General features: G+C 38.8%; 1 protein-coding gene across 6 annotated transcripts in view; it reads right to left on the bottom strand.

Annotated features, from left to right (window-relative positions):
• Positions 1 to 4,595: 4,595 nt before the first annotated feature.
• Positions 4,596 to 14,076, bottom strand: part of col8a2 (collagen, type VIII, alpha 2) — a 101,468-nt gene continuing 91,987 nt past the window's right edge. For all 6 annotated transcript variants that reach the window (XM_079591638.1, XM_079591637.1, XM_079591639.1 and 3 more), the window contains 2 exons: positions 11,384 to 11,564; positions 4,596 to 8,644 (listed from right to left, as the gene is read on the bottom strand). In XM_079591638.1, coding sequence (XP_079447764.1) covers positions 6,735 to 8,644; positions 11,384 to 11,537 — 2,064 coding nt within the window. In that variant the 5' untranslated portion in view covers positions 11,538 to 11,564 and the 3' untranslated portion in view covers positions 4,596 to 6,734. The remainder of the gene's footprint in view (positions 8,645 to 11,383; positions 11,565 to 14,076) is intronic.

The following is a 14,076-nucleotide window of genomic DNA, read 5'->3' as shown; positions in this document are numbered from 1 at the left end:
CCTGGATTTCCAGCAGATGTTAAACGGTGACAGATTCGTCACAGCGAAACTTTCACTGAGCAGATTTAAAAGCTTTCCACGTTATTGTTAAATCTTTGTATCATATTTGGGCTCTGTTGTTTACTCTGTCACTGTTCCGCTGTATGTTTCAGACGCATTGAAGGGAAGTTGTAATGTGTTTCAATTTCGCGACACACAGACCACGCCCACATTATTTTGTTACATTCGTTTCGATGAAATTCGTATCTGATGACAACTGTAAGTAGATTAAATAAATTATGCTATTGACAATGTGTCTTTGTAGTGCGTGTGTATTTGCAGATTGTTGTTATGATGCCAATTTGTGGCTTAATTTAAATTGAACAGCAATGCTGTGGTTAAAGGGACATGTCAAGCATTTATTTATTTATTTATTTATTATTTATTTATTTTAATGTTGCTGAGGAATGAGTTAAAGCATAAAGCATACAGTACACTCCATAAATGTTCCTAAAGAGTGGTGAAAATTTATAAGCCATCGCTCATAGATCCAGTGAATTACCCACAGCATTTATTTAGGGGAATGGTCAACAAACATATTCATTAGCTATTAGGTATGAAAGCAACAATAACAAAATAAAAATAGGCAAATAAATGTGTATGCATGCAGGACAGCTGTATTTGCCAACCGTGAAGGTCTGACCACACAGTCCCACCATCCCACCAATCGAAGGAAGGAAGAACAAACTATAGAATAACATGTTAATGAAGAACAGTTACTTGTTTTGCAATGTATATCAGTATATGTATACATTTGTATTACCCATTGGCCAGTTTGGCCTTCATACCTACGCTGCTCTCCATCTAATCATGTCATATTAGTAAATAAATGTCACAGTTGTATTACCTTTTTATAGTAAGAACAATTACACCATTACCCTTCATTGTGAAACTTCCACATCTCCTCTTTATATAATAGTGTTCCTTTCTTGAGCAGCTACTATATTGGTTAACCTGCAAAGTTTTTGATTTGTCTAACTTTAATTGCATAAATTTGCTGTTGCAGTATATGTCCTATAACAACAATGACACCAGTTACAATAAGGACACTTAATTTAATAAAGACCTTTTAATCTGTTCCTAACGGTTAGCAGACGACAACAATGAAAGCACATGATGTGATAAATAACAAGTAAAGAGAATATGTTAATGAGATTCATGGTACTAGTCAAATGAAAAGAACTGGCATAAATCATCTTTATATTACATAAAAAGAGGCCCAACACTACATTTTATTTATAAAACTGATATACCATTGTGCATTATTTCTAAGAGGTCAGCAAAAAAGTACACAAACATTTTCTATTGTAGAGAGGGTCATGCTATTCATGTAAGGTGACACGTGATTAAGAGGTTAGTGATGTATTAATATTAGCCATAGAGAATATCAGTTTGTAATAATTCATCATCACTCATATGTTCTGGTTATTCCAGTAATACAATTTGTGGTTGCCATGCACTCAGTGTTTTTCACAGGACTTTAATCACATAAAGACAAAGTGTTCTCTACATGTCCAATACAAGACATTAGATACACAACAGTGTTATCCAAAGCGACTTAAATCGCATTTCAAAGTACACATTTTAATTTCTTATCAGATCTTGCTTTCCCTGGGAATCGAACTCATGACCTTGGTGTTGGAAGCACCAATGCTCTACTGTTTGAGCTGTTTGAGAAGATGCAGTATTATATGCCTACAGAATTGTTCTGAAAGAAGAGGAGTCAAAATAAGTTTTTATTTTATAAATCTGTTGAAAATGTTACAAGTTCATGAGATAATTAACTGCATGACCCTATAGCTGCTTTATGTCCAGGGAAAAGGATACGTAGGTGTCAGAGCTGGTTGTAGCCTACATAATCAGCAGAGTAAAATAACCTGATAAGTGTTTTTATATAAAAATAATAGATCCATTATAAATTAGGCTATATATGCAGATAAATAAATGCAACTTGTTGAAAAACATTTTTTAATGACTTTGCAATTTATGTTTCTTTTAGGTAGCTTAGCGATTTTAACTTAATCTACATCTGTTGTTATTTGTGATTAGAACTCATGACAACACTAAAGAAAATATGATACACTAATATTGAGAAGAAAATTCTTCTGAAGTGCGGTGACAAGTCTGTTCATCCAATGAAACCGAATGCCCCATGTTAACATAGGCGTGGTTTCTGAGCTTGACACTAAAGTAGGCTATGTTAAACTTCTTTGAAATTGCGTCAAATACGCAGGAATATACACTGCAAAAACAAAGCGCTTTATTCGCATACCAGCGCATTTTCGCACACAACTAGTGAAATATTAGTTTTGAATCGGTGATCCGTAAAATACCGGTGATGAGTTCACCGATTTACCGGTGAAAATACTGGTCTGTGTGTCGCGAAATTGAAACACATTACAACTTCCCTTCAATGCGTCTGAAACATACAGCGGAACAGTGACAGAGTAAACAACAGAGCCCAAATATGATACAAAGATTTAACAATAACGTGGAAAGCTTTTAAATCTGCTCAGTGAAAGTTTCGCTGTGACGAATCTGTAACCGTTTAACATCTGCTGGAAATCCAGGTAAAACTGCCTGCGTGCACGCGCGCGTCCCCAGTTAACATGATCCCCAGTTGATCCGTAACACCGTAACCGCTTTGAGGGTGAAGTCGTGTTTGTCGTCCTCAGTGAAACTGAATTGAGATGAACCGAAGGGGAGGAGTCAGCGACTGCGTCATCTTTGCGCAAGAGCCAGCCTGTTGACGTTTTAAGAGGACTTGAGGATTTGATTTACCCATCGAAACATTGCTTTGTAAAATGTTATGGTGATATTGATTTTAATTGCATTGTTTGTGACAGTTGCCCTGGTTGATTTGTTTTGGTTCTGCTCATTCGTAAGACCGTTTTGGCTAAATGTTTGTGATTATATTACAGAGAATATTGATGGTAAATTTGTGTCGAAATAATTATTATTTGGACGATTGGAGAACTGTACATACAAGCCAATCACAATAAGTTTTATATAATCCATTTTATTCTTTGAATGGAAACATATTATGTTCACAAATGTAAGTTTAATGTAAAAAATCAGTTGTCTTTCAAGAAAGACTGGAGACGTACAAAAGTTTAAACTATGACATTTTTTAAACGCATTAAGCCCCTCCAAATATTTGTAATTGTTTGAGGACTGTATTCCAATTTCCAAAACTTTGGGGAAAATTATATATTGTCTATTTAACCCAAGAATATGTATTTGCGAACAATTTATTCCAATAGGCTACTTTGTGGAACATTAAATATTGTTTAATTAATCCAAGAGAATATATTTTAGAACACTTTATTCAAATAATTTGTGGGAAATTAAATATTACTTATATTATTATTAAAATATTAGATTTGGAACTGATTTGAATATTAGAAAAATGTTGAATATTAGAAAAATGTAGACCATGGTGGATGCATGCTAGTTACAGGGTGATATTTTGAGTCACCTTTTAAGCGACACTGGAATGGAAGTAAACTCCCCCTAGTGTTAGTCACATATTTTCTTTAGATGGTGAGCGGGGGGGTGGCTAATTGGGCTTAAGCCCCGAATGTTTTGTCAAAAGCCCCGAATCTTTTAGGTTTTTTAAAATAACTTTAACTTTGTTCCATTCCTTCTCAGTCTTTCTGACTGGAGCGTCAAAAAATGAAACAAAAGCTCTATTACCGTGCGTGGTGGCGGACGGTAATGCATCGCGCATCACTCAGCTTGTTTGCCAACTGCCAATAAAAACTAACGAAGAATAAATCTTCTTCGTCGTTGTCATCAGGGGCTGGCAGCCGGGCTATTGTATGTTTTCACCTGCGTCGTAGCGAGCTTACTGGCTAACCGGCTGAAGTTAATATTATGGACATAACAACATTTTTTTATATGGAACACTAACAGTAAACCTCACCGGCCGGAGAGAGATTCAGAAGCAGCATTGGACGAACCGCGCGGACAAGTGAATGCTGCGTTCACACCCGTTCACACAGAACGTGAATAGAGCGTCTGGCGCGAGTGATTTCAAACTTTAAGTCAATGTGAAGACGCGTTTACGCACGTCTGGAGGTCCTGCAGCGCGAATGACGTTTAGCGCGGCACGGCCGCGAATTCACCTCATTTGCGCGTCCAGTTTTTTTTTTTTTTTTTTTTACAGAGTAGGCCTAACTATCATCATTTTCCCAGATAGTGTATAGATTTTTAGGCATTCTATTATCTCAAACAGCCTGAAAAATAGTGCATTTAGCTGACGTAAATGGTAAAAAAATCTCACCGGGGGAGAATGCCCCCGGACCCCCCTAGGTTTGGGCTAAGCCCCGAATGTTTAAATCGTCTGCCTCCGCCCCTGGGGTGGATGTCTGAAGCAGAACAGCTTCAATGATGTTTTGAACATAAATACCAAATGTGCTGATTAAATTGTATAGTATATGAACTGAATTTATTAGATAAAATATCTGAATTGGACTTGTCAACATCCCATATGATCACTAGGTTCTTTTTGTCTTATTAGGGAGAACAAAAAAAAAAAAACACACCCTTGATCAAGAAAGTCTTTATTGATGTTGCATCTGTACTGTCAAGTACTTGTAAATTTTGAACGAGCTGACAAAATATGTTCAATCAAAGAGTGCATTTAATACCCAAAATGGATTGCATAAAGTGAATGCAATAAGACAAAAATTCCTATAGATTGATAGATACATTATAAAAGAAAGAAAAACAATGGTAGTATTACAAACTCCTCGATGCTGTTCAATATAAGGTTATTTGTACGTTCACGGTTTCGGTGCTTGGATATCTATCACAAATGTATAAATATGCCTTCATTAAGTTCATGTGCAAATGGGATTGGTTGTTTCTTTTAATTTGATTGATAATGAACAAATATCCCGTGGAACAGAATCAAGGCTTTTTTCCTAGTTTGCTTTGAACGACAAAAGTAAGACACATAGTCTAAGCAGATTTGAGATATTGCAGCACAACAAATGTTTTAAATCTTCAATCCATTGCACACAAACAATATACACTCATCATAGAAAATAATGGTCACAGTGTTAATATACTGTACAAAAAAAGGTCATCAAATACATGCTGAAATAGGAAAGATCTGGTGCCAAAACATCATTCCAAAGTGAATAATTTCCATTTGAAGAAACAAATGTCATGTTACCGTGTACGGAAAGGAAAGTTCAGTGAGTGAGTGTGTTACTGTATACTGACACTCCTTTAGTCTGTTTCGGGTTTCATCATCCTACATATTGGTCAAACAAACAGAAGCAAGAGAATTTCTTTCAAGAGGAACTTTTTCAGTCACTTCAGTAAATGTGCAAGAAACTATTTCTTTGTTTGTAACCTTAACCACCACAGGAGCAGTGCTATCACAGCGTGATGTATCCAAATCATGTAACTTCATAAATGTATCATCTTAGGACATGCATTGATTCATGTTAGAGTCAATCATGTATGTGACACTACAAGTCGGTCAAGTCCAATGGGAAAATGAATGTGATACAAAACAATCAGTCAAATGTGTCATTGTAAAAGCAGCAATGCGAAAAAGAGTCATAGAATGTAAAACCTTTAGAGTACACAACGCAGTAGTTTGGATTTGTGGTGGAGAATTGATTTATTACAACAACAACAAAAGTCAGAATTATATTTTCATACTCTCAATCTATTAGTAGTCCCTTACTCACCAATGTAGGCTATCCTAAGATTTTGATGAGAAGCTATACATTATGTATTAGCTTTGACATGTCATGATTTTTAAAGTATGAAATTAGTGTCACAGAAATTCCATTTGTTTTTGTTTTGTTTTCTTGTTATGCAGGCACTGTCATACAACTGTCCTCAAGGCCTTCATGATCGCTACTGATTCAAACTTGGCATGTTTTGAGCAATGAACTCAGTAAATCAAGTAATTTTCTTCTCAAAGACTCAAAACACAACGTAGTTGTCGCAGAAACAGACAGATTAGCACGTCATTTTTGCTTTAGCACAGTAAATCAAACAAAACATATATACCTAATGACTAATGCAGATAGATAATTACCTGTCTGGCATTTAAAAGAAAAAAAAACAATATGGAACTGAGGATTATTCTTTAAATTACGAATGTATTTAAACATACATATACAATAACAATGTTGTATAGAATGTCTGCATTCTAAAATCTGCAACGTGGCACAAATCAAGTAGCCTGTGTTATATTAAGGAAAAGATATAGGTGAATTTGACTGCAACCAGGGGAACATACAACCCCAGAGTCAGCGTGATGGAGATCAATGGGAGTCAGAACATTTGGCAATGTGTGCAGTCACACGGGTAAGTCTTTAAATGGTTACCTGCACATTGCAAAGAACTTAATAGTCTGATTGCGATACACAACAACTACAACAACATCAATAAAATAACACCATTATATCAACATCAACAAAAAATAGCATAACAGTTATAATAAAATTATCATATAGGCAGGAAATAACAACACTTAAAAGTAAAACAATGATCAAATCAGACATTTGAAAGAGAGGGTTGAAACAGAGACAGCATGAATTCTTCTTCCTCTGCTTCGAAACTCAGCCTTTCCGTCGTTCAGTAAGTCTTTCTTGTCATCTAGTTGCTGTTATTACAGATGTTGCTGCAGGGCACTTGAGCAAGCAATTCTCCGCTGAGACGGACCGTTATGTGGGGCACACGAGGAACCCTGAGAAGGACGAATGGATGTACTCAGTGGAGTAGAGCCCGTTTGCTTGGTCAGAGGGCATTTGCACCCAAACCTGGTCATTCTCCTTCAGCTCCAGTACAGCACTACCTGAAGCCTGGTCCATATAGCCCTTTTTGTATTCATCATAGGTGTATGTAGCTGGCACATTGTTCTTATACAGTGCCACCCACAGGCTGGTTCCCTTTACATGTACATGATAAGCAAAATAGTAGACTCCAGGCAGTGGGCTTGTGAAGATGCCTGTGGCAGGGTTGTAAGCATTTTGCCCATTGTACAGAGTTCTGTCGAATTTGATTGGCATTCCAGATGGTGGGAATGGTGTTGTCAAAATGGCGGTAAAAGCAGGAGCCACAGAGGCAGAGAGCTCGGCCTTACCATAATGCGGCTTCTCCCCATTTGGTTTTGAAATTGATTCTCCTAAAATAGTTGGCCCTTGAACTGCTAACTGATTTAAATCACCGTTAGAGCTGGGGGGGCCAGGAGGTCCAGGTGGACCCGGAGGGCCCTGCATACCGGTAAGTCCAGGGGAGCCAGGTATTCCTGGAGGTCCCTGTGGACCAGACATCCCCTTGTCTCCAGCTTTTCCAATTCCTTGGGGCCCTGGTGGACCTTGTTCGCCTTTCAACCCTGGAACACCCTGAGGTCCCATATGACCAGTGGGGCCTGTGATTCCAGGAATCCCTGCATTGCCACGTTGCCCAGGGGGACCTGGAAACCCATTCTCACCTTTTGGACCTGGTCCCCCAATCAAACCAGGATTACCCGGCAGACCGATGTGACCCGGTTCACCTTTAGGTCCAGGTTTGCCTGTGGCCCCGTTAAAACCAGGAGGGCCCTTGTCCCCTGGGAAGCCAGGCTTTCCTGCGAGCCCACTGGGACCCTGATCGCCTCTAAGCCCTGGCAAGCCTGGAGGTCCTTGTGGGCCATTATCTCCCTTTAGACCAGGCATCCCATGTTTCCCTGGAAGACCCAAAGAACCTTTTGGACCTGGAAGGCCTGGCTGTCCAGATTGCCCTATATCTCCTGGAAGACCTTCCATCCCAGGTTCTCCTTTGTCACCAGGGGATCCTTGTAATCCAGCAGGTCCTCTGTCTCCTTTTTGTCCTACAAGCCCTGGTTTACCATAGCCAGGGGGTCCAGGAAAGCCAGGAGTTCCTCTGGGGCCAGCTTCACCTTTTGAGCCCAACGAGCCTGGAATACCTGGAACACCATCACGTCCAGGTTTTCCCAAACCAGCTGCCCCCGGCTGCCCTTGTAACCCAGGGGGACCAGCTTCCCCTGGGACACCATGCTCTCCTGTAGCTCCTTTATCTCCTTTTGGCCCCACAGGCCCGGGTAGCCCATCAATCCCTGATTTACCCAACCCAGGGACACCTGGAGCTCCAGGAGGTCCTTGAAGGCCACTGGGTCCCCTGGGACCTATTGGACCCGGCTTTCCATTGCCATTTTCCCCTTTAAGTCCTTGTTCACCAGGAATACCACGTCCACCTTTAGGCCCCATGTCACCTCTTGACCCTGGCAGGCCTCTAGTCCCAGGTAAACCTGGTTTACCATTCAACGACAGACCTGCTGGCCCAGGTGGTCCTGGCTGACCTGGAAGTCCCCGTGAACCTGGCTCTCCACGAGGCCCAACCTCGCCATTGAGTCCTGTAAGTCCTTTAGGTCCTAATTTTCCTGGTAAACCTGGTAGTCCTGGTTTTCCAATCCCAGGGAATCCTGGAGGCCCTTGAGGACCTGTCTGACCATTGAGACCTGGTTTTCCTAAACCTGGCTTCCCTGGTAATCCAGGAGGCCCAGTTTGTCCTCTTGGTCCTGGTTTCCCTTGAGGACCTGGTTCTCCTTTTACGTCCATCATGGGTGGAAACTCTGCAATAAAAAGAAGAGAAAAAAAAATAGGGACCATGATTAAACTTCATACCTATGATCCTAGAAAAAGAGTTTGTCAACGTGATAATTTATTGTTAATGACTATTAACCATCACATAAATTATTGTTTGGAGGGAACCCTAAAGCACTAGTAGGACTACAAAATACATTGTGTTTTACTCCACATCACGCTCAAGTGTCCTCTAAATGGCATCTACGCAGGTATGCAATGAAGGCCTACAGGAAAAATGAATGTGTTTATGGACAAAACATAAACAATGGACAAGGACAAACTTCTCAACAGCATTTGACCTCACTGGAATTTCAGCAGGGGATCTGCAGTGACGGTATTTGCCAGCCATGTTTGGACAAAGAACCACCAAACTATGCAAGTCAGGAAAACACAGTAAAGTCACATTTCCTTCAGTTCTCAACAAATGTTTTGAAAAATGAGTTCACACTTAGCAGTACATTAAATTTAGCCTGTAAAATTTCACTGATCTTACATTTTCCTGACATATTCAAAGGTCAAAGTGACTTAATTCTGAGAGAGAGAGAGAGAGAGAGAGAGAGAGAGAGATACACTTATATATTAAGTATTATATATTATACACTTAATATTTTTATTCATCCTCATCTATAAGAATATTAGAAAGGTGTATTCTTATTATGAAGCGCCCTCAAGTGGAACAATAATTTATAGCATAGGCCTAGGTTAGGAGGAATGGTTTAGATCTTTACAATACTTTTTACATAAATATACATTATTTTGTTTGTTGTGTTAATTATATTCACTTACTACATTTACGTAGGTCCCCCTCTAAATCTGTTCTACAATTACACCGTTTTTACAGCGTTACAACTAATTCCCTATTAGTTATCTATACACCCAGAGCATGTTTTATTTAGAATGTTTTTTTTAATATATTTTTTAAAATTGCATTAGGTTTTAACAGGATAAGCACTATGTAATATGACAGGCACTTCTCAAACAAACCAAAAAAAAAAACTTTCAGAGCATAAGTGCACGTCTTCCACTGTCCACTAGATGGCAGTGAGCACACAGCTTTTCTTTAGAGGTTTCTTGAGTCCTTTGATCATGAAGGTCTCCCATAGAGGTCTACTATACACATCACTTTAGTTAGTTTAAATTCTCCAAACTTTAAGTACATTAAGGGAATTTTTTTCTTACATGTTCCTTGATGCAGTGCAAAAGCATTGAAGTAACTGAATAGAACTGTATTACCATGATACATGTCCAAATACCATGCTACATTTTGGTACTTAAAAAAAAAAAAAAACCTGTAACTTGCACTACATAAGTCAAATACACACATACACAGATGCACAAAACTGACTTTTTAAACAAATTAAAAAAGTTACCATATGCAAAGAGAATCAATCATTCCAAAAAGGTCAATCACAAGCAATCTTTATCAGTATACCACATACCAAGACCTCAATAACAATCAGCAGACAAATGTACACAGACAACACTGTCTATATCTAAAACCACATTTAGTTAACTGATTTGGATAATTTAACATTCAAGTTACGCTATATAGCACTTTAGTGTGTATAACTTTTTTTTAAAAAAAGTTTGTCTGATAGATGTCTGTCTATGCTTATATAAGTCATTTGAAGAGTATGACAACGAATGTTCCTCTTAGTGCAAACTCTCCAAAATACCTGAACTATCAGAAGCAGGTAAACCAGTCACATCCCATCTTGACACTTCAGAACTATCTTACACTGTACTCTTTTCTTTACTGTATGTATCCTCCCTTTACCTGTGGATCTTTAGCACATCACAACAAAGCGCTTTCCATCTGACACCTCCGCTGGATTTCTCATCAGCCCAAGGCTCTCTCGACCCCTCCTACTTGTTTCTGACACTGTTTTAACACACCCTTTGATTCCCTTCAGGTTTAGACTATATGGACCTGTGATGTACTGCCCCGAAGGGAGGTGACTTCACCCCACTCTGTCCCTCGTTCTCCTCCTCTAACACACTCACAATGCCCTCTCGTATATCAGAGAGGAGAAAGGAGTCAGTGAACGGCAAATCGCTCTCATTGTTCATCTCCAATTCTCTCAGTCTGACAAACTTCTGGCTCCCCGACTCTTTTCTGCCTGAAGAATCTCAGTTTTTCAGGACTGTAAAAAGTGAATACAGTAAACTGTTGCAAAAAAATATAATTCAGCTTTTAATTAAATGGTATTTTGATGCAAAAGTCTTATTTACTAACCGTCTGAAAACCAGCCAAATTAATTCAAGAATGAAACGAGTTTATGAGTGAGTCATTGTTTTTAAATTAATCATAAAGACAGTGACTTGTTTTGTTCATGAATAAATCAGTATTTCTAACAAATCAGTCAAATGAATTATTGAAGTCTCTCATAAAGACACTCGGTGCCACCTACTGGTGTAATGATGTAACCAGCAGAAAAAGTCACTGAAAAATTCCCACAAATGCACAGACTGACAGTCTGTCCAGAACTAATGCATTCACGCTGAGTGATACAAATAGTAAAAAAGTCTCAGTGCTGTCAGACCAGAACTAATCTTATATAAAAATAAGATATGTGGTGCAGTTGAGTGCACACATATTTTTAGGCATGTTCATGTTAAAAAAAGAAGAAAATAAATGAATACTGTTATTCAGTAACATTATGTGAATAAATGGGGAATCTAGATAGATGTAATAAGAGATGATTTGGCTAATTAACAACACTTACCAAGATACTGGCCCTTGCCTTCTCTGAAGGGTGGCCCAACAGGCCCCTTCATCATGGGCTGCACATATTTCATCTGAGGCAAGGGGGCGTAACCTGCACCCAGGACATGATTCCCCAGCGTTAGCAGGACACACAGCACTGTCAGCATTGTCATCGGCCTCTGAGATCACGAGCTTCCAAACTGCAAAGAAAGAAATAAAGATCACTGATTCACTGATTTTGGATCAAACAATATATTTACCTCAAAGTAAACGTATATATTATATTATAAAAAATATGTATTATACCTATTTAACAGGTACATTTTAAATGCTAGGGTTGCTGCGCTTGTTTGGCTGCACAATTTGGCCAAATGTTGTATTTATATATCAATATGGATATAAAATAATAATAATATGTCACATGTAAAGTAAAAGTGCTGCGCTTCACAAACACACAGCCCATATATTTATTTAATTAAGTCACAGGCTTCTTAAGATTTCACTAATATGTTAGATATTTGTTAAGGCCCCGATATACTTCAAGCAAAATCAAACAAACAAACTGGTGTGACGTCATTTCGAACAAAATCAGGTCAAAATAAAGTTTGTTTCTGGAGTTCGAAACAGCGTGCCGAAGCGAACTTTTGGAAAAAGTACGCTCTGGCTGGTAAACACCTACGAACAACCATTCGCCCGTGGGGATTATGTAACCAGTAGGTGTGCTTTAAGGCTCCGCCTTCTTTGAGGTGGAAATCTTCTCCGGTTCGTTTCTTCTGTTCAGTCCGTCGAGGTCAGACGCGAGTAAAAACATGAACACACTGAAGAACTGCTTTATAGTAGAAGTAACAATTCTAATTGAACACATTGAGACACTGACACTGTTTTTCATGTTTACTACTCCAAAGCTGCTTGCTTTTAAACAATATATTGTACAAAGTGCTATATAAATAAATGAGTCATGACTTTACGGGAGTGCCGAATTGTAGAGCCTCTGCAAATAAATCCAGATCGCCATGATCAGATGCTTTCTTAACTGCTGTTTTCTCACCGCTGTCATGTGTTTATTGAGAGGAAAGGCCGCAGCACATATTTACATATTCATCTAAACGCTGCTCTCAGCAGCATGGGCGGCTTCAGGATGTTCACTAACATGTTAACGCTGGTCACGTATATCGAACTTCTTTTCACCCCTAAGCGAAGAACGAAAAATAACACCGTGAGTATCGGAGCCTTTACTCATTGCATAATGTTTTCATCCCCTCTTATAGGCAGAGTTCTTTACTCCGTTACTCATTTTTGGATACCTTATAGAGCATTTATTTTCTCTTCACGCTCCCGTTTATGTTGGCTTTACCAATGTGCTCGATTGGATTTCAAAGTCCTACGCCAGTCAGCATTACTGCTATAGTTGTAATACTGAGTGACAGTGGCAAACATAAATGTGCTAGCGTGATCAGTGATACCTGGCACGGGACAGAGCACATGAAAGTGCTTCTCGGCTAAATAGAAAATAACCCTAACACCGGTCCAAAAAAAAAAGCAAAAAGCAAAAGTAAAGCCCATCATGTAAAACCTTAGAAGTGAAATATTATTTTAGGCCTTGTTTCAGTACTTGTGTGTGTGGGGGGGGGGGATCACAAAATCTTTGGGTTCAGTTTTTGGGTTTTGACGAGCAGCCTGGTCAGAGGTACATGGCCTCAATCGAGGGCCTGCGGAGATGCTTACAATAAGAGCCAGGAGGATCTTCCTACATGGCTGTCTGTCGGACGGGTCACTGGGTAGAGTTATTGACCCCATACAAGTTACGCCTGGGCGATGAGGTACGGATGCCAAAGCCTAGGTAGGGCTCAGTGCCTCAGCGTTTGTTTAACCAGTCATTCCCCAAGACAGCTGCAGCTGTTTGCTTTAATTTACTGCAGGAAGGAATGATAATTTCATCCTCATGTTACTCGCTCCAAATATTTATATTTACACAGGTTTGATCAGGTGCATGGGAGAGACTGGCTGGGAGAAGAGGGTGCTGATGGCATCAAGTATGGGTTTAACAGTGGGGACACTGAGGATGTCAGATTACTTTGGTCTGTCTGTTGTCTGTTCCTGCATTCTCTTGAGTGCTTGACACAGTTTGAGATTTGGAACAGGGGGGTAATTCATGATACATTCTTAAAGGGATAGTTCCCCAAAAACTAAAAATTCTGTCATGATTTACTCACCCCCATGTAAAACATGTATACGGCTATTCCATTGACAAACAATTTTATGTCATTCCGAACCTGTATGACTTCCTTTCTTCTCTGGAACATATTTTTTTCACTTTAAAATGAGTCAATGGGGTCCAGTGTTGTATTGGACCCCCCTGACTGTCATCGCATGGGCAAAAACTGTTTAAAAAAACATTATTCCAATTATCTTCTTTTGTGTTCCACAGTGGAAAACAGTTGTTCAGGTTTATTAAAGTGAAATATCCCGATTATCACAGAAAAAAAGGAAATCATACAGGTTTCAAAATAACATGAGATTGAGTAAATTAAGACAGAATTAAATTTGGGGGAGAATGAATAAATAAATAAATAAATAAATAAACAAACATTTGATATTTTAATACATAAAATAAATACAACTCTTAACTGATATTTTCTTCATATTTTCTAAAGTTACAAATATTTTGTTTCAAATTATTTTTTGTTGTTAAGACAAAACTTTAAAAGAATT

Source organism: Phoxinus phoxinus (assembly GCF_949152265.1).
Source record: "Phoxinus phoxinus genome assembly, chromosome: 19".
Taxonomy (NCBI): domain Eukaryota; kingdom Metazoa; phylum Chordata; class Actinopteri; order Cypriniformes; family Leuciscidae; genus Phoxinus; species Phoxinus phoxinus.
The sequence above is the reverse complement of the archived record's forward strand: the minus strand, read 5'-3'. Positions and strand labels throughout refer to the sequence as shown.